Source organism: Podarcis vaucheri (assembly GCF_965113315.1).
Source record: "Podarcis vaucheri genome assembly, chromosome: 10".
NCBI classification, from domain to species: Eukaryota; Metazoa; Chordata; class Lepidosauria; order Squamata; family Lacertidae; genus Podarcis; species Podarcis vaucheri.
Window position 1 is genome coordinate 2,031,516 of NC_138748.1, and position 24,287 is coordinate 2,055,802.

A 24,287-nucleotide genomic window follows, 5' to 3' on the forward strand; every position below is an offset into this window, starting at 1 on the left:
CAGTTGGAGATAATATGTGGTGTTGGGGGGAAAATGTGAACGGTTGATAATGTGGAGTTGGAAAAACTTGGGAGGACAAATGGTCACGCTAAGCGTATGTGATTATTAAGCACTTAAATGCAGGGGCAGCATGTACACAAATTATAGAAAAGTGGAATGCATTCAGTTCCCATACTTAAACCAAACTTCAATTTGGCCAGAACCTCCAGTTCTTCATCTCCATCTCTGAGCAGTAATGCTTTGTCACCTCCTTGTAAATACCCTTAAAATAGTTCTCTTTTTTGTACCTGTTAGTTAATAAACTAAGGCAGATTAATAAATGAATCATCAGTAGATAAGAAGTATTGACTCTTATAGCCTTAAAAAACCCCACACAAATTAGTGTGGGGTGTCTGATAGGGAATTTGTGCAGTTGGAAAATCCGCTTAATAAAACCTCTGCGCTATGCATGCTCCACCAGTGTGCGCAGTGGTAACCCCCATGTAAAATGAAGATTGACTCTATATAAAGAGGGGAGATAATATGGTAATAATATGGTTAATATTGTACTCTAAATGTTTTCCTGGTGTGATATTCTAAAGAGATATGGTTCAGATTATTGAAGCATAGCAATTTTTGTCCACTCCCCCAGCTTTGTAACAAGATTGTATTTTTGGTGAGCTTTGTTGGGAATCGAGGCACATTTACTCGTGGATACAGAGCAGTCATCATGGATATGGCCTTCCTCTACCACGTTGCCTATGTCCTTGTCTGCATGCTGGGACTCTGTGTGCATGAATTCTTTTACAGCTTCCTGGTGAGTATATCTCTGGAGTGTGGCTGTTTTGCCAAAATGAAAAATACAACTCATTTGATTCATGTTAGATCTCAATCCTGGTGTTCTGACACTATTTGTATGACGCTTGTGTTTGTCCACATATGTTGGTCATTAGTCACACCCATATTGCATTTTTAGATGTACAATTCAATCATCTTAGGTTGATTGACACCATGAAGGATGTGTTTCTTATTGGTTTGTGTGGGTAAAAAATATGTACATATTTTAATACCATTGATTAATAGCAATAGTAGTGATGCAAGTTTAAAGAACATCATTCTTTAAACTGACGTTCCCTCTTCCTTCTTTAAACAAGAACTTAAAACCATGTTCTGCTTATTTTTATTATTCACCTCTGTTTGCAGAATGTACTTTTTTGTGGAATACAACACATTCATTGAAGGCATCTCTGCAGATGCTTGGAAATGAAGTCATAATATTAGATCATATCACTTTTATCATTAAGGAAGGTGAGGCTGCCATCTCAGGCAGCAGATCTAGAGCATTGTTCATGGTGACAGAGGAGGAGATGGACAGATCTGATGCATGAGCATCAGTTCCATGCTCATGAAACAGGAAACCTTTAGCTGCATGGTAACAGATTTGCCTACTAGGCAAGTAGGCAAAGTGCCATTGAAATGAAAGGGTACTAAGCCCGTGTGTAGTAATATGTATTTGAATTGGATTTGGGCAGAGTACCTCACAAAGTATTTGTGAAGATAAAATGGAGGGGGGGTAAGTGTGTATGTCACTTTGAGTTCCTTGGATAATAGAATCATAGAACAGGGACTCTGAGGATCATATATTCAAACCCCCTGCAATTTTGGAGAATATATAGCTGTCCCATATGGGGATTGAACCTGCAACGTTGGTGTTATCAGCCAACTGAGCTATCCAGTGCACAGATGGGATATAAATTTAATAATAAATAAACATACAATATTAGTGAATGCCATTTGGGTTTTCTACCTGAGTAGCCAAAATGTTTTGAGCCAGCCTTATGTCTTTATCCCTTACTGTAGAGGTTTTCAACCTTTTGGAGTCCATGGCTCACTTGACCCACCACATTCTTTCTGCAGCTCACCTGCGGGATACAGGGAAATCCCTACTTACTTGGGAGTTCCATCCCAGGACACCTCCCCTTCCTTCCTTCCTTGGCTTTGGAGGTTGCTGAGGAGCTCCATTTTGCTGTGTTATAACCCTCATAGGGTCTGAACACATTTGTTCCTGCTCGCAGTTGGCCCAGCCCATACATCCCTGGTGCATCCATCAGTGCTGAAGCAACATTGGCAGCTTTTTAAAGCTTTTGCCATGGTCTAGTTTGCTGCATAAGAGTAGGTAGTTACATGAGGCAGTCAATGAGACTGGTGGAGCTGCAGCATTTTTAAGCTGCTGCTTCTGTTACCATGCAGCTAAAGGCTTCCTGTTTCACTTTGACTATCTTCATTTTAAGTATTGATGATTCACCCATAATACTGGATTTGTTAATAATCATAGTTATTGCATTACTAGTTATTACATGATTAAAGCACCTGTACTCGGGTGGAGTTCTTTTAAAATATTTTTTCTAAGGTGTTCATATGGTGTGTCTATCCAGTCCCATTTTTTTATTCCACTTTTTAAACTTGTGCGCCTAGGACCTCTTTGTGATGGATTGCAATGATATTCTCCATACTGTTTTGTTGTCCCATTATAACAGAGAGCCATCCAGAAGGTGGTTACTTGCTGGTTTAAGTATTTCTGTCCAACTGCTTCCAATATTCAAGAGAGCTAAGAACAAGCAGTCATCCGCATAAAACAACAACAAAAAACTATACAAAATAATCCTACAGGTGTTAAGATTGCTTTAATATCATTAACATAAAGCAATTTGTATGCCATGGAAAAATCTTGATGCTTTAGGATTAGTTATGTGAATTGACAGAAAGTGGTGTCTTGGGCCAGCTCTGGACAATGCCCGCTGAAATCATTGTGCTGCTTATTCCTCTAATGCAGTGGTTTTTAAGTTCATGCAAAGCACTGAGCTATCTGTTAGTCCCCTGCATTACTCAGTCAGAAATGAGAGCGCATCCTACAACACACTCAGCAGACACGTGGCTGCACATAGGCAGGGAGGATAGATCTTGGTGGGCAACCTGCCTTTCACAGAAGCTTGTCCTGCATTACTGATTTTCTCACTGAGAAATCTGTAAGTTTTTAATTGATCCTGGGATCCCCCAGATCAGAGTTTGAAAATGTCTGCACTATTGCATTACTTGAGTTCAGGTGGCAATCACTATAAGGAGCTCTGCTGATCACTTTTCTGTTTTATGTTGTGTCCCCCCCCCCCCCAGTTATTTGACTTGGTGTACAGAGAGGAGACTTTACTGAATGTAATTAAAAGTGTTACACGGAATGGACGCTCCATTATTTTGACAGCAGTATTAGCACTCATCCTTGTGTATCTCTTCTCCATTGTTGGGTTCTTGTTCTTGAAAGATGACTTCATCATGGAGGTGGAAAGAACACCTATCACAGGTATTGCTCCTACTAGCAAAACTTGTTTCCACTGTAGTGTATTATTAATTCCAGATAGGATCCATCTCCATTCCAGTGAGAACAGAATGTTAGACAGATAATGGAGTCTTATTTGGGTAGTATCATTTTGTGAACTTTGCTCCTTCAAATCCTTTCTTTTCAGCACAGATTCATCATTTGTGATGCATAAGGCAAAATAGGTGTTTGATCAAATAAAGCTGATATATACGTCGTTTACTCACTTTAGAAATGTTAAATTAGTGTTTTACTCAACTCCATACATATTTATAAATGAGAATCAAACAATGTTTTCATCCTTGAAACTCTTTAAATATTCTGGATTTAAAAAGATGAAGCCTGAGCTCAGTGTCTGCCTTGTCATTCTTTGTGAATACTTTAATGATTTTTAAAAATTGATGTTATTTTCATATCTGACAGTTGTTTCTAGCTTTGAATATATTTCATCCTAACTAGATGGAGTTCTGTTTGATGTCAGTTCTGTAATTTAGGCAGAAGCAACAGTAAAATGCCTGTGATATATTGTAAATGTGAAACCCTGATCTCTTCATTACTGCCAGTGCTTTAGTCTTCTTCCTCAACAGTCTTCTTTCATTGTTTCTTCTGACACTAAGTGACAGATTTGGTGACTTGTGGGTTTTATCATGGCCAGAACACACAATTATTTGGGAGTTCAAATGTTATTTACATAATTGTTGTTAAGTAAAACAAAGGTAGAGAGATATCTCAAGCTGTCTCGTACAAATTAATAAAGCAACAAAAGACTTTTATCCACAGATTTTGCAATGTATTTAAATTTAGGTCCTTGATCAAGTGAGTATATCTGAAACCGAAATTTGGTTCCAAAATGTGAAATTGTCAGCCTATTTCTGTCTTAATTTTTAATGTGTCTGCTGATACCCTGTACATATATTTTTGCAACAAATCATTCCATTGCCAACATTTTGTTCTTTGTTCTCTCAGAAAGTGGCACTGTTCCTACCACAAGATTAACAGCAATGATGGATACATGTTCAAAGGAGAACTGTAGTACTACAATACCAGCATTAAAATTAGGTTGGTAGAATGCTCACAAAACATTTTCTGTTTTTCCCTGAGCAAGTATCTGCTGCTTAGTTAGACCAAAATGAGATTATATGCAGAACACATAGTTGCCCCTAAAAGCAGCCACCATGTGTATCCTCCTCTCCTCTGCCCTGTCTCTGCATAATGTCCAGAAAAAGAAAAAAAAGTATTACATAATCACAAGGAGAGTTTCTTTGTCAGTGCATCATTTCATTAGCTTGAAGGGATGGGGGAAATTCTCAACACAATGATGTTATGTCAGGCATTTTATTCTACCACTCATTACTGAAAGTGGAGGTGTTTGTCTGCCAGTTTGGCAGCAACCACATGTTCTCTACATTTGTCTAGTTCTGCCATTAGTCAAAAGCTTAGTGGAGTCCTGTATCATGTACATACATGTGTTCCATCCACAGATGAAGAACCAGATGAGGATGGGATTGAGAGGACATGTGACACTCTGCTAATGTGTATTGTGACAGTTCTGAACCAGGGCCTGAGAAATGGTGGTGGAGTGGGTGATGTGCTCCGAAAGCCTTCTAAAGATGTAAGCATTTTGTATGATGTAGCTTCATGCTCAAGCATGCTAGATAGATAGACAGACAGATGCCTTTCGATTTTATTTGGAGTGTTTTAAAGGGAGTGCCTTGATCCCATTCCTTGCTTTGGCTAGATAATACCCATATTCACTTAATAGATTTTCATGTCACCAAGCTAATTCGTCAGTGTAAACCAAACCAGATGCAACAGAACAACCATGGGTAGTTGTGGGGTGGGGTTTATTTTTTAATGTGGAAATATCATACATATTTCCTGCTGCATCAACATAAAATGAACAGGATGTAATTGCTTGGCCTGAATGGATGCTCTGAAAACACAGATGATCCAAAGTAAATGTTTCTCAGCTGGGTGCAAATTGACATCACGTAGAAACATTATTGTCATTTCAGGAACCCCTCTTTGCTGCTCGAGTTGTCTATGATCTCCTGTTTTATTTCATTGTCATCATTATTGTCCTGAACCTAATTTTTGGAGTCATAATCGATACATTTGCAGATCTCCGAAGTGAAAAACAAAAAAAGGAGGAAATCTTGAAGACAACCTGTTTCATTTGTGGTATGTGTTAGCGAGCTATTAAATTGGGTGAGGGGAAAGCAGTGTTAAAGAGTTTTATTTAAGCTTATTCCTTTCCGATAGTAAACCAAATGGCAGTCAAAATATCACATCGATGTTCACTTGCTCTAGAACCTAAGTTAGTCTTGTGTTGTCATTGCTACTAATAACTTATGTTCGGGTGCTTTCAGTTATTACCTGATTAATCCAGTATGAAGGGTCTGTGGTCTGGTTCTCCAAACAACATGTATGTAACTGAATTATTTCAAAATAAAAAAATTCCTTCCAGTAGCACCTTAAAGACCAACTAAGTTAGTTCTTGGTATGAGCTTTCGTGTGCATGCACACTTCTTCAGATACACTGAAAGTTTTTTTTGTTTTTTTGTTTTTTTATTTTGACTATGGCAGACCAACATGGCTACCTATCTGTAACTGAATTATTTCAGACCTGTTTACGTACAAGCTGTGCACGCCAACCCTACCTACCCACCCCCACCAACCCCAACCCCTTTGGCAAGCCCTGCTTTACACCTCGTCAACCCCTTGCCCAAACCATCACAGTTTGCCCAGTCCAGATAAGATAGAGGCGTTACATGTTCTCAGGTCCAAAAGGTAAGGAGATGACCTGTTCCAGACAAGGTTGCACTTCCTTTGAAGGAGCAGATTATTAACAGTGATACTTTTGGAACCAGCACTATCACTGGAGGTCCAGAGGGAAGACTGGCTGTTTCCAGCTACAGCTGGCTCACTAGTTATGGACCCTTTTAAGACAGAGATGATGGCCACTGTTCTCCGTGGTCTTGCAACCTTCAAACTGCAATGCCAATGAAGATGCTTTGGAAACTTCATCTGAACCAGAATGCAGTGGAAACGTTACTGGCTGGGGTGATCTCTAGAACCCAAATAACTCCTATTCTAAATCAACTGCACTGGGTGCCAGCTTATTTCTGAGCCCAATTCAGGTTGCTCACATTGGTATTTGAAGCCCCGCATGATGTGGGACACAAATATCTGAAAGACTTCCTCCTTTCCCAGAGACCACCCTGGGTGTTAAGGTTGGGAATTCAAGGAGTGGCAAAGAGCTCAGCAGAGGACTTTCTCTGTGGTAGCCCCTACAGAGGTGTGTCTAGAATCATCATTATTCAGCTTTTGCCATATGCTGCAGATGCACCTTTTTACCCTTACCCTTGACAGTTAAAAAATATTTTTGTAGGCTTCTTGAAAAGTGTAAATTAACCTGATGAGTTAGTTCGTTTGTTGTGTGGTTTTTTTAAAAAAAGTATTCTGGTGGTGTTTTAACTTTACCTTGGTAGGTAATAAATCTTAGAAATAAGTAGGGTCATTGGCAAGCTAGTCTGCATGGAACACTTGAACACGCAAGACAGGTATATGGAAGGTAGCCGTGTTGGTCTGCCATAGTCAAAATAAAAAAATTCCTTCCAGTAGCACCTTAAAGACCAACTAAGTTAGTTCTTGGTATGAGCTTTCGTGTACATGCACACTTCTTCATGCACACGAAAGCTCATACCAAGAACTAACTTAGTTGGTCTTTAAGGTGCTACTGGAAGGAATTTTTTTATTTTGACTATGGCAGACCAACACGGCTACCTACCTGTAAGAAGAAGTGTGCATGCACACGAAAGCTCATACCAAGAACTAACTTAGTTGGTCTTTAAGGTGCTACTGGAAGGAATTTTTTTATTTTGACTATGGCAGACCAACACGGCTACCTACCTGTAACTGGAACCATGGAAGGCACCACATTGAGCCGCATGAAATGGAAGTCCATCTGTGTATCTGAAGAAGTGTGCATGCACATGAAAGCTCATACCAAGAACTAACTTAGTTGGTCTTTAAGGTGCTACTGGAAGGAATTTTTTTATTTAGGTATATGGAAGTCTCAGTTATGCTTATATTAGAATTTTTAGGTTGAAATACTGTGGAAGCCAGGGACGCAGGTGGCGCTGTGGGTTAAACCACAGAGCCTAGGACTTGCCAATCAGAAGGTCGGCAGTTGCTCCTGCTGCTCGGTCCCTGCTCCTGCCAACCTAGCAGTTTGAAAGCACGTCAAAAGTGCAAGTAGATAAATAGGTACCGCTCTGGCAGGAAGGCAAATGGCGTTTCCATGCCCTGCTCTGTTTCGCCAGAAAGTGGCTTAGTCCTGCTGGCCACATAACCCAGAAGCTGTACGCCGGCTCCCTTGGCCAATAAAGCGAGATGAGCGCCGCAACCCCAGAGTTGGTCACAACTGGACCTAATGGTCAGGGGTCCCTTTACCTTTTTACTGTGGAAGCCAAAAAGTGGAGTGCTTGAGTCTTCCTAGAGATGGGCAAACTTTCCCCATCTTGTTTCTGAATTGGCTTGTTCTTTCCAGCATTTTCAGAGAATTCTTATTAAGAGTTATCTGAAATCTTTGAAAGTGCTGGCTCATTTCAAATACTTAGCAGCCCTCTATTGCTGCTCCCACTTTCACAAAATCATTGTTGCTGAAAGGTAAGTTTCAGGAGATGAGGACGAAGGGAAAGGGGATATTTGGCAAAGATCCAAACATTTATAATCCTGGCTGAAATTCAAAGGGATTTTCATTCGGATCATAAAACATTTGCTGTTTCCCAGGTCACCAACCTAAGTTCTGAAACTCAACAAGTTCTGAAACTCAACAATTGGATAGTGAGCATTTGGGCAGCCTGGTAGATTTTATCTTCATTTCCATCCCCTTTATTTTAGAGAAGCCTAGAATAAAATTTAAAATACTAATGGACGCAAAGGAAAGAGGTGGATTTGCCCTGCCAGACTTTAAACTTTATTATGAATCAGCAGCTTTTCGCTGGTTGAAAGAATGACTGCTTCTTGAAAACACAGACATTTTGGATTTAGAAGGTTTTAATAATGTATTTGGATGGCATGCATATTTGTGGTATGATAAGGTCAAAGCACACAAAGCATTTAAAAATCATATTGTCAGGAAAGCATTGTTTAATGTCTGGATAAGATATAAGGATTTATTGGAAAACAAAACCCCAAGGTGGCTGTCACCGATGGAAGCGAAAGCTCAGAAAAAGCTCAATATGGAGGCCAAATGGCCGAAATATTGGGAAATTCTGGAACAAGAGGGAGATAGACTGAAACTGCAGAGTTTTGAGAAACTAAAAAATAAAGTGCGAGACTGGCTTCATTATTATCAGATAATGGAGGCATACAATTTGGACAAGAAAATTGGCTTCCAGGTGGAAAAATCAAAATTAGAAACAGAACTGCTAGAACCCAAATCTAAGATTTTGTCAAAGATGTATAACTTGCTGTTGAAATGGAATACTCAGGATGAAACGGTGAAATCAGTTATGATTAAATGGGCACAAGATGTTGGACATAACATAATGATGGCTGACTGGGAACAGTTATGGACCACAGGTATGACGTTTACGGCATGTAATGCCTTAAGAGAGAATATTATGAAAATGATTTACAGGTGGTACATGACACCAGTCAAGCTTGCAAAAATCTATCATTTGCCCGATAATAAATGTTGGAAATGTAAAGAAACTGAAGGTACATTCTTTCACCTTTGGTGGACGTGCCCAAGGATTAAGGCTTTCTGGGAGATGATCTATAATGAAATGAAAAAGATATATAAATATACCTTCCTGAAGAAACCAGAGGCCTTTCTCCTGGGCATGGTCGGCCAATTGGTGCCAAAGGAGGACAGAACTGTTTTTATGTATGCTACAACAGCAGCAAGAATACTTATTGCAAAGTATTGGAAGACACAAGATTTACCCACTCTGGAAGAATGGCAGATGAAGGTGATGTACTATATGGAATTGGCGGAAATGACTGGCAGAATCCGAGACCAGGCAGAAGAGTCGGTGGAAGAAGATTGGAAGAAATTTAAAGACTATTTACAGAAATATTGCAAAATTAATGAATGTTAGAATGATGTCAGAATGAAGTTAAGTGGTTTTAGCAATGTTATTAAGGTGTATGTAAAAATGGATTGTTAACAGATGAAAATTTAAAGTTATAATTTATTAAGTTAAAGGATTAAGATAAAAACAAAGAGGGAAAGGAATTGCTGAATTAATTAATAGAACTGGAATACAAAAAAGGGAGGTGTGAGGAGGTCAGGGAAGTAAGGAAATGAAATGTAAGGTACGGAAAGATTGATGTGTGTTTTTTTTTAAATGCTTATTATCTTTTTTCTGTATTTTGTATTTTTATTTTTTTATTTCTTTCTTTTCTCTTTTTCTCTTTTTACTTATGTAATCTTTTCTTTGAAACTTTAATAAATATCATATATTTTAGATTTCTTTCTTATTGTACATCATCTGGAGCCTTTTCTTTTTTCTTTTTGCAAAGACGGAAAACAAATACAGTGGTGCCCCGCAAGACGAATGCCTCGCAAGACGGAAAACCCGCTAGACGAAAGGGTTTTCCGTTTTTGAGCTGCTTCGCAAGACGATTTTCCCTATGGGCTTGCTTTGCAAGACGAAAACGTCTTGCGAGTGTTCCGATTTTTTTCCGCTCCCCCCCCCGCTTTTTCTAAGCCGCTAAGCCGCTAATAGCCTTTTAGCCGCTAATCCGCTAAGCCTTTAATAGCCGCTAAGCCTTTAATAGCCGCTAAACCGCTAATAGCGCTAAGCCGCTAAGCCGCTAATAGGGCTGCTTCGCAAGACGAAAAAACCGCTAGACGAAGAGACTCGAGGAACGGATTAATTTCGTCTTGCGAGGCACCACTGTACTAGAAATAAATATCATATCTGATATATGCCTTAATGAAATTGTTGGTCTTGAAGACTCTGCTTTTACACTGTGTGTGTGTGTGTGTGTGTGTGTGTGTGTTAGTTTTTTCCCCAAGAACTTGTAATTAAGACAAGTGTTGACAAGATGATGGAACTAATGAAATATTTTTGGTGTGTGTCTCCTTTTTTGCAGGGCTTGAGCGAGACAAATTTGATAATAAGACAGTTTCCTTTGAGGAGCACATAAAGGCAGAACACAACATGTGGCACTATTTATACTTCATAGTTCTGGTCAGAGTGAAAGACCCAACAGAATACACTGGTCCCGAAAGTTATGTGGCTCAAATGATTGTGGTGAGTCACTTTTATATAAGTCTTACTTCAGAGAGGTGGGCCTTTCAGGTGTTGCTTGCCTAGCACCATAATTACATATTTTAGGCACCAAGTGCAAAACGTCCTTTTTACCCAGGCCTTTTAATGTGGGGGGGACGGACAGTTATTATTAATTTTTCCTGTGATAGTTTTATTGGATTTCAGTATTATTATTATTATTAGTAGTAGTAGTAGTAAATTATGTTTTATTGTTGTACACTGCCCTTGGATCTTCAGATAAAGGGCGGTATATACACTAAATAAACAACAACAACCACAAGAACTGTGAGAAGCCGCCAACTGTATAGTTACAAAGGTATTTAAATGCATTTGCCTAAGGCAAAGGCCCAGCACTGGGCATAATGAAAATATGAAGGCAAAGTTCACAGTTACCCTCAGGCTCCTGCACTCTCATACTCAGTATGCTTATCCAGTTTGTAAGTCTCTTTTTTTTTGTCCTGAATCACTGGCTGATGTTTCATAAAAGAGAAAAATACCCACTGCCAAGCAGCAGTACAAAGAAAGAATAGAGGTCTCCACTTCTGCAATGCATAGAACTATTCCAATAGTATGATGTGCAAAAATGACAACAGCATGAAACTGAGTTTGGTAGCCTGTGAAAGCTGTCCAGACATTTTGAAGTCACTCTGTGTGCATGCCTCATTGTCCCAAGGATGCAGCTATTTGGAGGTAGGAGACTTGGGGACTCCCAAGATACAGCTGCTGTTTTTCTGACACACTTCATGCAGATAAATTGTAGTTGTAAAGGTCAGACCTTTCTTTCTCCTTGCGTTTCAGCCACCCCCACCCCGAGAGATCTGTAAAAGCCTTGAAGGGTAAGAAACTGCGTTAGACTTGGTCACATGGGGGCAGTTAGACTCATGTACATCATCTTGATCTTTTTTTATTGCTTGAATTGTCAATTCTTAACTTGACTTAAGGGGCCTTAGCATAGTGATTGAGCCCATACTTTGCATGCAAAAGTTGCCTGGTTATGATGCCTGGCATCTCCTGTTAAGAGGACTGCAGGCTGCAGGTGATGGGAAAGATCCCTTTGTGCCTGAGACCCTGGAGAGTCACTACAGATCAGTCAAGAGTATACAATACTGAGCTGCCTGGACAAATTATCTGATCAGGAAGAAGGCAGTGTCCTAGGTTCCTAACCTAGCTGTATCTAAGACCTTCACCAATGGGCAACATCTTCACAAGCATATTTTTCATGGATCCCTTTAAAACATGCAAGTGGTGAACAGAAAAAGATTAAACACCAGCACTGGATTAAGACAAAAAATAATATTGGGGGCAAATCTAGCATAATTTTGAATCTTGTATCATTCCCTGGAGAATATTTGGCTAAATGGCTTCCCCTGCCATTTTATCACCTGCAGATTTTGGTCACAAATGTGATTCAATTTTAGTATTGTTTAGTAGCACTTTTACATTATTGAAGGAAGCACTGGGCTTTTATTCTTCCTCACTTCACCCACCATTTCTTTCATTATTTCAATGTGAACTAACAGTAGTATCATTAAGTGTATCTCTAGTGCCCGCAGTTGGAAATTACTGGTGCAATGCACTAATGCACGGGGAGGCAAACTAAAGCCCAGGGGGCGAATCTGGCCCAATCGCCTTCTAAATCTGGCCTGTGGATGGTCCGGGAATCAGCGTGTTTTTACATGAATAGAATGTGTCCTTTTATTTAAAATGAATCTCTGGGTTATTTGTGGGGCATGGGAATTCATTCCCCCCCCAAAAAAAAATATACTCCGCCCCCCCCCCCAAGGTCTGAGGGATAGTGGACTGGCCCCCTGCTGAAAAAGTTTGCTGACCCCTGCACTAATGTACTTTTCATTAGTGCTAATGGTGGGATCTCTGGAGTTGAGCCCCTAAAATATTAACAAAGTCACAAAGGCCTCTATGTACTCCATGCTTTGAGTATGAAAAACCAATTTTGGAAGTTTAATGACTTAAAATGTTGGCAGTAGATTGCTGGGTTTTATTTGATATTCTCCCTGGAATGAGCTATGTTGTGGAATATATTGTTTGAGTGGGAATGCTGTACTAAACATAAGCCCAGTTTAAAGAGAAGCACATGGTATTAGCTTTTTAAAAGTGGTGGATGGATTCTTCAGCCCAGCTTCATGGTCTGCATCAGAAATAATTTGAGGATACCAGATTCTGCTGCTCTGTGCACATAGGACATTCCCTCCACTGAGTCTCCCAGGCCACTGGTTCCTTCCTTTTCCCTTGCCTGGATCCTGCAGCATTGAGGGAAACTCTGTGGGATGTCTCCTGGCCTCCTTCACCTTGCCATGAATGGGCAGCTGTAAGAAAAGTGTCGACATAATCACAATGGTGCAGAGAGCTCAGCAGCTGGGATGGGGACCTGCTCTGAAACGTGTAAGCTGCTTGCCAGGGTGGGGGAACTCTGGCAACTTTGTAGTCAGAAAAGCAGGTGAGAGCAGCAGGGATGCCAGGGACCAGCCTAGCCGGTGGCAGCTGCAGCACCACCTGCGCCTACTGCAGGCTAGAGAGTGGCTGGGCTGGCAGCAGCAGTGGCTGCATTGGCATAACCCCATTTCTACGCACATTTACTTGGCGATAATTCCCACCTTCTCCCGAAGAAGTAAGTTGAGATGAAGGGACTTGAGGCAGGAATGCGGAGGGACCGTCCACCACATCAGCAAGACCACAAAAGATACAAAAAAATGGGGTGGAGGGAGTTCACACTAACATTGCCAGAGCTTTCTTTTCCCCCTCCTCATTCTTTGCTCCTCCAAAATGCAGATGAGGATAGACCCAGTCCTAGCAGTGAAAAGGAAAGTGCCTTCTGTTTGTGCCCTTGACAGCTCGCTCATTTTCCATTAATAGCACCACAAATCAGAAGCGATGGGCAGTTTTATTTGGCCATGCTCCCTGCTCCCTCTCATAAAGTGCTTAGTCACCTCCATGGTGCCAAAGCATGTGCGTGCATCAATGTGAAGTCACGTCATGACATCATGTGATGTGGTGCACACGTGCTGGGCACCCATAATCTGGGGCCCAAGTTGGCGCTACTGTCTTCGTCAATGCCACCATTGTTAGTCCTATTTTATTTATTATTATTTTTTAATCCATTTTTAAAAATTAATTTTACACATTTCATACCAAAGACTACTGTCAGGGGTTCAGGAGCAGAGGTGAGGGCAAGGGAGGAAACAGAGAGCGAGGGGGAGGAGTCCGAAGGAAAGATGAGCGATGACGACGACCCGAGGTCTCCGAGTCTTTCCAGTGAATCAGAAGATTCACAAAGAGGAGCACCAGTGGCCAGGGCAAGGGGGGAAACTAGGGGGACACCCCAGGAAGATAGAGCCAGAGGGGACTCAGAGGGGAGCAGTTGGAAATCAGGGCCAACGTCCCCAACAGAGCGCAGTGGGGAGGAAGGGCGCCAGGCATCGGGATCCGGCGGCTCGCCGCAGGGGGGAGGGCATGAGTCAGGAGTGTCCACGCCTCCATCGGAGAGCGAAGAAACGGTCAAGCGGAAAGTGGAAGGTTGGGCGCGCGCGCCAAGTTCAAATGCACAGGAAGGCGGCACAGTAAGCAGCCCGGAAAGGGAGCCAGGTCCTAAAGCCCGCCGCAAGGAGACAGAAGGGTCCGGGGGGTCAGCGTCAGAAGAGTCCCGGAAGGAAGAGACCACGGGGGGCAGAGGGACCCAGAGAAGAACGGTCAGGCGGAAAAGGTGGAGTAAGGCTAGGGTATTAAGTTGGTGTACAGGAGGCGGGGACTCAGACGGAGCTTCGCCGGTCTAGCTTATAAGACGTAGGGCTGCACGCTGCAGCTTGGAATTGGAAACTGTAACTCAATAAAGACTTTTATAAAGTGAACGCTGGCTAGCGTGATCCTCTGTGAGCTGGGATCTGGCAGCAGCCCTGACAGTAAGCTCCGTCTCCATTTTTGGCACTAAAGCCTCGCCGAGAGGGGTGAAGACTGGTGCCTACTCGCGAGCTCACGAACGGCAGACAAGATGACTGCCGAACAGCAGATAGCAGATCTGCGAGAAGCAGTGAGGCAACTGAATGCCGAGGTACTCGCATCCAGGAAGAGAGAGGGGGAAGCAGCCGCCGCCTACCAGGATCTCCAGGTCAGGTTGGAAGTGCTTACGAAGCAAGGGCAACTGACACCCAAACCGGAGGGAATTGGGTTGGGGAGAAGAGCGGGCGGTCTAGTATCTCACTTCGATGGGAATTTACAGCAGTACCCCAACTTCCGAGCAGATGTACAGTGTGCGCTGCAACTGCTGGACAAGGACTTTAGAGATGAGCAAGAGAAGGTGGGGTTTATCCTGTCCCATTTGCATGGAGATGCTAAAGCATGGCTGCGCAATTTGTGGAGAGATAAGAATCCGGCGCTCCGAAGTGCGGATGCCTTCATTAAAGCGATGGATGCGTGTTTTTTATCAAGCATAGACGTGGATCTTGCCCGGAAGGAGGTGCACGGACTGAAGCAGGGGAGGGCCAGTGTAAGGCAGTATCATGCCCGCTTTTTTGCACTGGTCAGTGCCCTAGAATGGGACAGAGATTCAGCTCCAGTCAGAGACCTTTTTTGGGAAGGCTTGAGTGGCGCGGTTAAAGACGAAATTGCGAGGGGGGAGAGACCCCGGAGCACGCAGGAGGTCGTTCAGAGGGCGCTGACGGTTGGGGTGCGTCTGAAAGAACGTCCATGGAGCAGGGAAGGAGGGCGCGAACCAGCGAGAGGGTTTTCCTTCGTTCCCAGGGAAGCAGCGCGTGCGCAATCTACGCCTCCGCCAGGAGGGGGAGCGGAACCTATGGAGGTTGGAGGTGCCAGGGCTCAGTCAGCTACCAGAGCCCTAGTGCTGGGAGCAGTCAAGGCGAAGCCTCCTAGAGGGAAGCGGAAGTGCTACATCTGCGACAGTCCTCAGCACATGGCGAAAGAGTGTCCCCAAAGGATCCACAAGCACACTGCAGCCTCTGCAATGGTAACTGCAGCTACTCAGCACAAAGAACCACAGCAGGGAAACGACGGAGTCTGGCTGGAGACAGAGGCACTGGGGCCCAGCCAGACAAGTCAGTGAAGCAGTCCCCAGAGATTTTGCAGCCCACAGACCCCCCTCCCGCCCAAACCAGTAGTGCAGCTCACCGCATCGCTCCAGCTACCCAATGGACTCACAATGGACGTGCCAATCACCATTGACTCTGGCAGCAACGCGGACTTTATAGGGCAAGACTTCGTCGATCAGCACGCTATACAGTTGCTGCCTGCCACGCTACCCCTGCAGGTCGTCACGGTGGATGGCAGGGAGCTGCTAGGGGGGCAGGTGGTGAAGCAAACGCCACCAATGGTGATGCGCCTTGGAAATCACAGGGAAATCATCAGTTTTAATGTCACCTGACTGTCGGACACGCCTATTGTTTTGGGCATGAGTTGGCTGGACAGGCACAGCCCGACGCTGTCTTGGTACCAGCGGCAGCTGATCTTCGGCTCTTCCTATTGTTCTGAACACTGCATCCTGCCCCGGCAGGAGGGAGAGGAAGAGGAGTCACAGCTGCAGCTGGGGACGCTGCAAGCAGTCCCCCACAAATATGCAGGATTTTTGGAGGTTTTCTGCGAGAAGGAGGCGGACAAGCTACCCCCCCACAGACCATATGACTGCAAGATTGACCTCCTGCCAGGGGCGGCACTGCCAAAAGGGAAGCTGTATTCTATGTCTGAGGACGAACTACAGGAACTCAGAGAGTTCATAGATCATAATTTGGAGCGCGGTTTCATCCGGGAGTCCAAGGCAGTGGGGGGCAGTCCTGTATTCTTTGTCAAGAAGAAAGACACGCCCCAAAAAAGGCTCGTGGTGGACTATCGGACCTTAAACAGCATGACCAAGCCATCGGATTTCCCCATGCCCAGGATCGACGACCTCCTCGCGACGGTGCGCAAAGGAAGAGTGTTCACCAAGTTGGACCTGCGCGGGGCGTACAACCTCATTCGCATGCGGGAAGGCGATGAGTGGAAGACAGCCATGTTCACGCCTCTGGGCACCTACGAATACAGAGTTATGCCGTTTGGACTGCAAAATGGCTCCCACTGTTTTCAAGCTTTCATGCATCACTTGTTAGCAGGTCTCCTCTACAAGAAGTGTGTCTGCTTCCTGGATGACATCCTGATATTTTCTGAATGGCAGGAGGCCCACGACAGAGACGTCAAGGAAGTGCTGAGCAGACTACAGCAGCATAGGCTGTACGCCAAGCTGGAAAAGTGCCAGTTCGACGTGTCGGAGGTGGATCTCCTGGGCTACAAGTTGTCAGACAAGGGGCTCGCCATGGACAGTGCCAAGGTTCGCGCTGTGTTGGACTGGAAAAGCCCGCGCAACCGGAAGGAGGTCCAGCGGTTTATCGGCTTTGCGAACTTCTATCGCAAGTTTATCAAGGGGTTTGCAATGCAGACGGCGGCCATCACAGACACGCTCAGTTCCAAGAAGAAGAAATTCATCTGGACGGAGCAGGCGGAGCAGTCCTTTCAGGCACTCAAGCGTCTCTTCGCGTCGGAAGAGCAGCTACTGCATGTCAACCCCAGCAGACCGATGAGGGTGGAGACGGACGCTTCAGACAGAGCCGTGGGAGCAGTCCTGTTGCAGCAAGACCCGCAGGGGGCTTGGAGGCCGGGAGCGTTCTACTCCAGGAAGCTCACCAAGTCGGAACAGAACTACACCATCTGGGACAGGGAGTTGCTCGCCATTCACGCAGCTTTCAAGGCGTGGAGGCACTTCCTGATCGGCGCTAAGCACACAGTGCAGGTCTGCACGGACCACAAGAATCTGGAGCACTGGCGCACAGCGCGGTTCCTGAACCAGAGGCAGATACGTTGGGCAGAGTTCTTTGCGGACTTCGACTTCCGAATAGAGTATGTCCCAGGAGACACCAACGTCATGGCGGATGCACTATCCCGTAAACCGCAATACCTGGAGGAGGCGACGCCAGCGACGGCCATGCACATCTTCGCACCGACAGCGTGGGCGTGCGCTTCGGCAACGGTTGACCTGGATGCGGTACGGCGAGCGTTGCAGGACGACGCCTTCGCACAAGCAAAATTGGCAGAGGTGCACAGGGGCACGGCGACGACCGACGAGTTCCAGGAGCGCGATGGATTGCTCATCCGTAAGGGGGCCATCTACGTGCCGGGAGACGAACTTCGCGCCAAGGTACTGCAGCAGTTGCACGACGCGCCCACCGCCGGGCACTTTGGCACGGAGAAGACGATGGAATTAGTCGCTAGAGACTTCTGGTGGCCCAGAATGAGAGGGGAAGTCGCAGACTACGTGGCGAGGTGCGACACCTGCCAGAGGGCCAAGCCAGTGCACAGACCGCCGGCGGGACTGCTGGAACCGCTGCAAACCCCATTCGAACCATGGGAGAAAGTGGCCCTGGACTTTGTCACGGATCTACCCAGCTCGAGGGGCAAGACAGCAGTGCTAGTGGTGGTGGACTTGTTCACCAAGATGGCGCACTTCATTCCGTGTGCGAAGGTGGCCACGGCGGAACAAACCGCCAAACTGTTCATAGATCACGTGTTCAAGGTTCACGGTCTGCCGCGGTCTATACTGTCCGATCAGGGGCGACAGTTCATCTCGAACTTCTGGCAGAAGCTGATGGGCTTCCTGAACGTCAAGATCAACCTGGCGTCGGCGAGACACCCGCAGACCAACGGACAAGCGGAGCGAGTCAATGCCATCATGCAGCAGTACCTGAGATGTTATGCAAATCAACAGCCTGCAACGTGGGTGGATTACCTGCCACTCGCCGAGTTCGCCTACAACAACACGAAGCACGTGTCCACAGGGGTGACGCCGTTCTTCGCCAACAATGGAAGGCACCCCAGAACCTTCCGGGGACTGGAAAGAATGGGGGAGGGGGAGCCGCAGGCAGCGGACGCGTTCGCATCGGAGTTGCAGGAGGTCCACGATCAGCTCCGGCGGCAGCTGGAGCTAGCTAAGCACGCATACAAGGTGCAAGCGGACAAACACAGGAGGGTTGGCGAAGAGATCCAAGTGGGAGACTGGGTCTGGTTGGCAGCCCACGCAGTGCCAGCCAGATCGTTAGCAAAGAAGAAGCTAGGGCATAAGCAACTGGGGCCCTACCAAGTCAAGGCACAGGTCAACCCGGTGGCCTTCCGGCTGACACTTCCGGAGGGATCCAGGATGCATCCGGTGTTCCACAGATCGGTGCTCACTCCCTACAAGGCACCTCACAGGTTTCAGGAGCCAGGAACGGCACCGAGTCTGCTCCGGGAGGGGAACGAGCCGGCGGAAGTGCCACAGGAGGAGCCCATCAATGAGGTCACAGAGATTTTGGACTCTAGATGGGAGGAAGAGGGAGTAGAATATCTTCTCGCCAGAGAGGGCACCTCAGCCAGTGCCAACAGCTGGGTGCCAGGCTACGCTTTGGAGGAACCTCTGCTCAAAGAAGAGTTTCATGCCCTCTTCCCGCACAGGCCCATGCCAGCCGAGTTTTTCGACGATTGGCTTTTCACACCCACGCTTTCCGCCACCACGTTCCGGGGGTTCGGCTCGGAAGAGGAACCGACACTGGACATGCGTTCCCCGGGGGGGGTCACCCTCGGGATCGGCCTCAGAACCCTCGTATTGGTGGGGTGATCGACCAGAGGAGCAGTGGCGCAGGAAGTGGCTGGAGGGTCCAGCTCGAGCGACGGACCCGGGAGAGACCGAAGCAGAGACTGACTTGGACGTGTTCGGGGAGGATCTTGGGTTCGAGCACGGCGGCACAGAGATGGAAGAGGAGGGGACCGTCGTCGACGAGCGCAGGGAGGAAGAACAGAAAGTCTTCAGTTGGATGCCCGCCACAGGAAGAGAACTGTATCCGGCATTCGCACCCATGACAATGGAGCGCCCAGCACCCACACCTGAAGGAGGGGAGGGGGGAAGGGGGGGCTTCGAGGGGGGGATGGATGTCAGGTGTTCAGGAGCAGAGGCGAGGGCAAGGGAGGAAACAAGAGAGCGAGGGGGAGGAGTCCGAAGGAAAGATGAGCGATGACGACGACCCGAGGTCTCCGAGTCTGTCCAGTGAATCGGAAGATTCACAGAAAGGAGCGCCAGTGACCAGAGCAAGGGGGGAGCTTAGGGGGACACCCCAGGAAGAAGGGACAAGAGGGGGTTCAGAGAGCAGCAGTTGGAAATCGGGGCCAACGTCCCCAACAGAGCGCAGTGGGGAGGAAGGGCGCCAGGCATCGGGATCCGGCGGCTCGCCGCAGGGGGGAGGGCATGAGTCAGGAGTGGCCACGCCTCCATCGGAGAGCGAAGAAACGGTCAAGCGGAAAGTGGAAGGTTGGGCGCACGCGCCAAATTCAAATGCACAGGAAGGCTGCACAGTAAGCAGCCCGGAAAGGGAGCCAGGTCCTAAAGCCCGCCGCAAGGAGACAGAAGGGTCCGGGGGGGTCAGCGTCAGAAGAGTCCTGGAAGGAAGAGACCACGGGGGGCAGAGGGACCCAGAGAAGAACGGTCAGGCGGAAAAGGTGGAGTAAGGCTAGGGTATTAAGTTGGTGTACAGGAGGCGGGGACTCAGACGGAGCTTCGCCGGTCTAGCTTATAAGATGTAGGGCTGCACGCTGCAGCTTGGAATTGGAAACTGTAACTCAATAAAGACTTTTATAAAGTGAACGCTGGCTAGCGTGATCCTCTGTGAGCTGGGATCTGGCAGCAGCCCTGACAACTACATATAAAATAAAGACTAAAATGATGGTTAAAAATCTGGAGAGGAATGCGATAGAGCAATTAGAACAGAAGTGTGGAATTAAAGTAGCAAAAAAAGTAAAATACCTAGGGATCTTGTTAACTGTCAGGGTTACTTCCAGATCCTAGCTCACAGAGGATCACGCTAGCCAGCGATCGTTAAATAAAAGTCTTTATTGAGTTACAGTCTCCATTCTCGAGCTGCTGCGTGCAACCCTACGTCTTATGCTTAGATCGGCGAAGCTCCGTCTGAGTCTCCGCCCCTTGCGCACCAACTTAATATCCTAGCCCTGCTCCACCTTTTCCGCCTGACAGTTCTCCTCTGGGTCCCTCTGCCCCCCTGGGTCTCTTCCTTCCGGGATTCTTCTGACGCTGACCCCCCTGACTCTCCTGTCTCCTTGCGCCGGGCTTTAGGACCTGGCTCCCTTTCCGGGCTGCCTACTGCGCCACCTTCCTGTGCATTTGAACTTGGCGCGCGCGCCCAACCTTCCACTTTCCGTCTAACCGTCACTTCGCTCCCCGATGAAGGTGTGGCCACTCCTGACTCGTGCCCTCCCTCCTGTTGCGAGCTGCCAGCGCTTGATCCCTGGCGCTCTTCCTCTTTCCTCCTCTCTGGCGGTGACGTTGGTCCCGATCTCCAACTGCTCCCCTCTGAGTCCCCTTTGGCTCTTTCTTCCTGGGGTGTCCCCCTAGTCTCCCCCCTTGCCCTGGCCACTGGTGCTCCTTTTTGTGAATCTTCTGATTCACTGGAAAGACTCGGAGATCTCGGGTCGTCGTCATCACTCATCCTTTCTTCTGCCTCCTCCCCCTCGCTCTCTGTTTCCTCCCTTGCCCTCGCCTCTGCTCCTGAACCCCTGACATCCATCCCCCCCTCGAAGCCCCCTCTTCCCCACTCCCCTCCTTCCGGTGCGGGAACTGGGTGCTGCAGTGTCAAGGGGACGAATGTCGGGTACAGTTCGCTTTCCGTGGCGGGCCTCCATCCGAAGTCTTCCGGTTCTTCCTCCCTGCTCTCGTCGACGACGGTCACCTCTGCTTCCATCTCTGTGCCGCCGTGCTCGAGACCCTGGTCGTCCCCGAAAACGTCCATGTCCGTCTCTCCCTCGCTTCCTTCTGGAGGCGTTGCTCGTCCTGGACCCTCCAGCCACTTCCTGCGCCACTGCTCCTCTGGTCGATCATCCCACCAATACGAGGGTTCTGAAGCAGATCCCGAGGGCGACCCCTCCGAGGAACGGGCGTCTCGTGTCGGTTCCTCATCCGAGTCGAACCCCCGGAACGTGCTGGCTGAAAACGTGGGCGTGAAAAGCCAGTCGTCGAAAAAGTCCGCCGGCATTGGCCTATGGGGGAAGAGGGCATGAAACTCTTCCTTGAGTAGAGGTTCATCTAAAGCGTAGCCCGGCACCCAGCTGTTGGCACTGGCCGGGGTGCCCTCCTTAGCGAGAAGGTATTCTACCCCCTCTTCCCCCCATCTGGAGTCCAAAATCTCCGTGACTTCGTTGAGGCGCACCTCCTGTGCCACTCCCCGTTGCCTGGTTCCCTCTCGGAGCGGACTCGGCGCCGTGCCGGGTTCCTGAAACCTGTGCGGTGCCTTGTAGGGAGTGAGCACCGATCTGTGGAACACCGGATGCATTCTGGAACCCTCCGGAAGCGCCAGCCTGAAGGCCACCGGGTTGACCTGCTCTTCGACTTGGTAGGGCCCCAGTTGCTTATGCCCTAGTTTCTTCTTGGCCAACGACCTGGCCGGCACTGCGTGGGCTGCTAACCAGACCCAGTCTCCCACATGGATCTCTTCGCCAACCCTTCTGTGTTTGTCTGCCTGCACCTTGTATGCGTGTTTGGCCAGCTCCAGGTGCCGCCGCAGCTGATCGTGGACCTCCTGCAACTCCGACGCGAACGCATCTGCTGTCTGCGGCTCCCCCTCCACCAGTCTTTCCAGTCCCGGGAAGGTTCTGGGGTGCCTCCCGTTGTTGGCGAAGAACGGCGTGACCCCCGTGGACACGTGCTTCGTGTTGTTGTAGGCGAACTCGGCGAGCGGCAGGTAATCCACCCACGTCGCAGGCTGCTGATTCGCATAGCATCTCAGGTACTGCTGCATGATGGCATTGACCCGCTCCGCTTGCCCGTTGGTCTGCGGGTGTCTCGCCGACGCCAGGTTGATCTTGACGTTTAGGAAGCCCATCAGCTTCTGCCAGAAATTCAAGATGAACTGCCGCCCGCGGTCGGACAGAATAGACCGTGGCAGACCGTGAACCTTGAACACGTGGTCTATGAATAGTTTGGCGGTTTGTTCCGCCGTGGCCACCTTCGCACACGGGATGAAATGTGCCATCTTGGAGAACAAGTCCACCACCACCAGCACGGCCGTCTTGCCCCTCGAGCTGGGCAGATCCGTGACGAAGTCCAGGGCGACTCTCTCCCATGGCTCGACCGGAGTTTGCAGCGGTTCCAACAGTCCGGCCGGCGGTCTGTGCACTGGCTTGGCCCTCTGGCAGGTGTCGCACCTCGCCACGTAGTCCGCGACCTCCCCTCTCATTCCGGGCCACCAGAAATCCCTGGCGACTAATTCCACCGTCTTCTCCTTGCCAAAGTGCCCGGCAGTGGGCGCGTCGTGCAGCTGATGCAGTACCTTGGCGCGAAGTTCGTCTCCCGGCACGTAGATGGCCCCTTTGCGGATGAGCAATCCATCTCTCAGCTGGAACCCGTCGGTCGCTGCCGTGCCCCTTTGCATCTCTGCCATCTTTGCTTGCGCGAAGGAGTCATTCTGCAACGCTCGTCGCACTGCCTCCAGGTCCACTGTCGCCGCAGCGCACGCCCACACTGTTGGTGCGAAGATGTGCATGGCGGCCGCTGGCGTGGCGTCCTCCAGATACTGTGGCTTACGGGAGAGCGCGTCCGCCATGATGTTGGTGTCCCCCGGGACATACCCTATTCGGAAGTCGAAGTTCGCAAAGAACTCAGCCCAACGTATCTGCCTCTGGTTCAGGAACTGTGCCGTGCGCCAGTGCTCCAGATTCTTGTGGTCCGTGCAGACCTGCACCGTGTGCTTGGCTCCAATCAGGAAGTGCCTCCATGCTTTGAACGCTGCATGAATAGCCAGCAACTCCCTGTCCCAGATGGTGTAGTTCTGTTCGGACTTGCTGAGCTTCCTGGAGTAAAACGCTCCGGGCCTCCAAACCCCCTGCGGGTCCTTCTGCAGCAGGACTGCTCCGACGGCCCTGTCCGAGGCGTCTGTTTCAACTCTCATCGGCCTGCTGGGGTCGACATGAAGCAGCTGTTCCTCCGACGCGAAAAGATGCTTGAGTGCCTGAAAGGACTGCTCCGCCTGCGCTGTCCAGATGAACTTCTTTTTCTTGGAACTGAGCGTGTCCGTGATGGCCGCTGTCTGCATAGCGAAGCCTTTGATGAACTTGCGATAGAAGTTCGCGAAGCCGACAAACCGTTGGACCTCCTTCCGGTTGCGTGGGCTTTTCCAATCCAACACCGCTCGAACCTTGGCGCTGTCCATGGCGAGCCCCTTGTCAGACAACTTGTAGCCCAGGAAATCCACCTCCGTCACGTCGAATTGGCACTTCTCCAGCTTGGCGTAAAGCCTATGTTGCTGGAGCCTGCTCAGCACTTCCCTGACGTGTCTGTCATGCTCCTGCTGCGATTCCGAAAAGATCAGGATGTCATCCAAGAAACAGACGCACGTCTTGTAGAGGAGCCCCGCCAACACGTGATGCATGAAAGCTTGAAAAACGTGGGAGCCATTTTGCAATCCAAAAGGCATAACTCTATATTCGTAGGTGCCCAGGGGCGTGAACATGGCTGTCTTCCACTCATCTCCTTCCCGCATGCGAATGAGGTTGTACGCCCCTCGCAGGTCCAACTTGGTGAACACGCTGCCCTTGCGTACTTTTGCGAGGAGGTCGTCGATTCG

The 24,287-nt window shown here is 48.0% G+C and overlaps 1 protein-coding gene across 7 annotated transcripts in view; it reads left to right on the forward strand.

Annotated features, from left to right (window-relative positions):
* The window catches only part of ITPR2 (inositol 1,4,5-trisphosphate receptor type 2), a 387,592-nt gene that overhangs the window by 351,228 nt on the left and 12,077 nt on the right, over positions 1–24,287 (forward strand). For all 7 annotated transcript variants that reach the window (XM_082240062.1, XM_082240063.1, XM_082240060.1 and 4 more), the window contains 6 exons: positions 632–796; positions 3,151–3,334; positions 4,316–4,408; positions 4,831–4,961; positions 5,365–5,530; positions 10,460–10,620. In XM_082240062.1, coding sequence (XP_082096188.1) covers positions 632–796; positions 3,151–3,334; positions 4,316–4,408; positions 4,831–4,961; positions 5,365–5,530; positions 10,460–10,620 — 900 coding nt within the window. The remainder of the gene's footprint in view (positions 1–631; positions 797–3,150; positions 3,335–4,315; positions 4,409–4,830; positions 4,962–5,364; positions 5,531–10,459; positions 10,621–24,287) is intronic.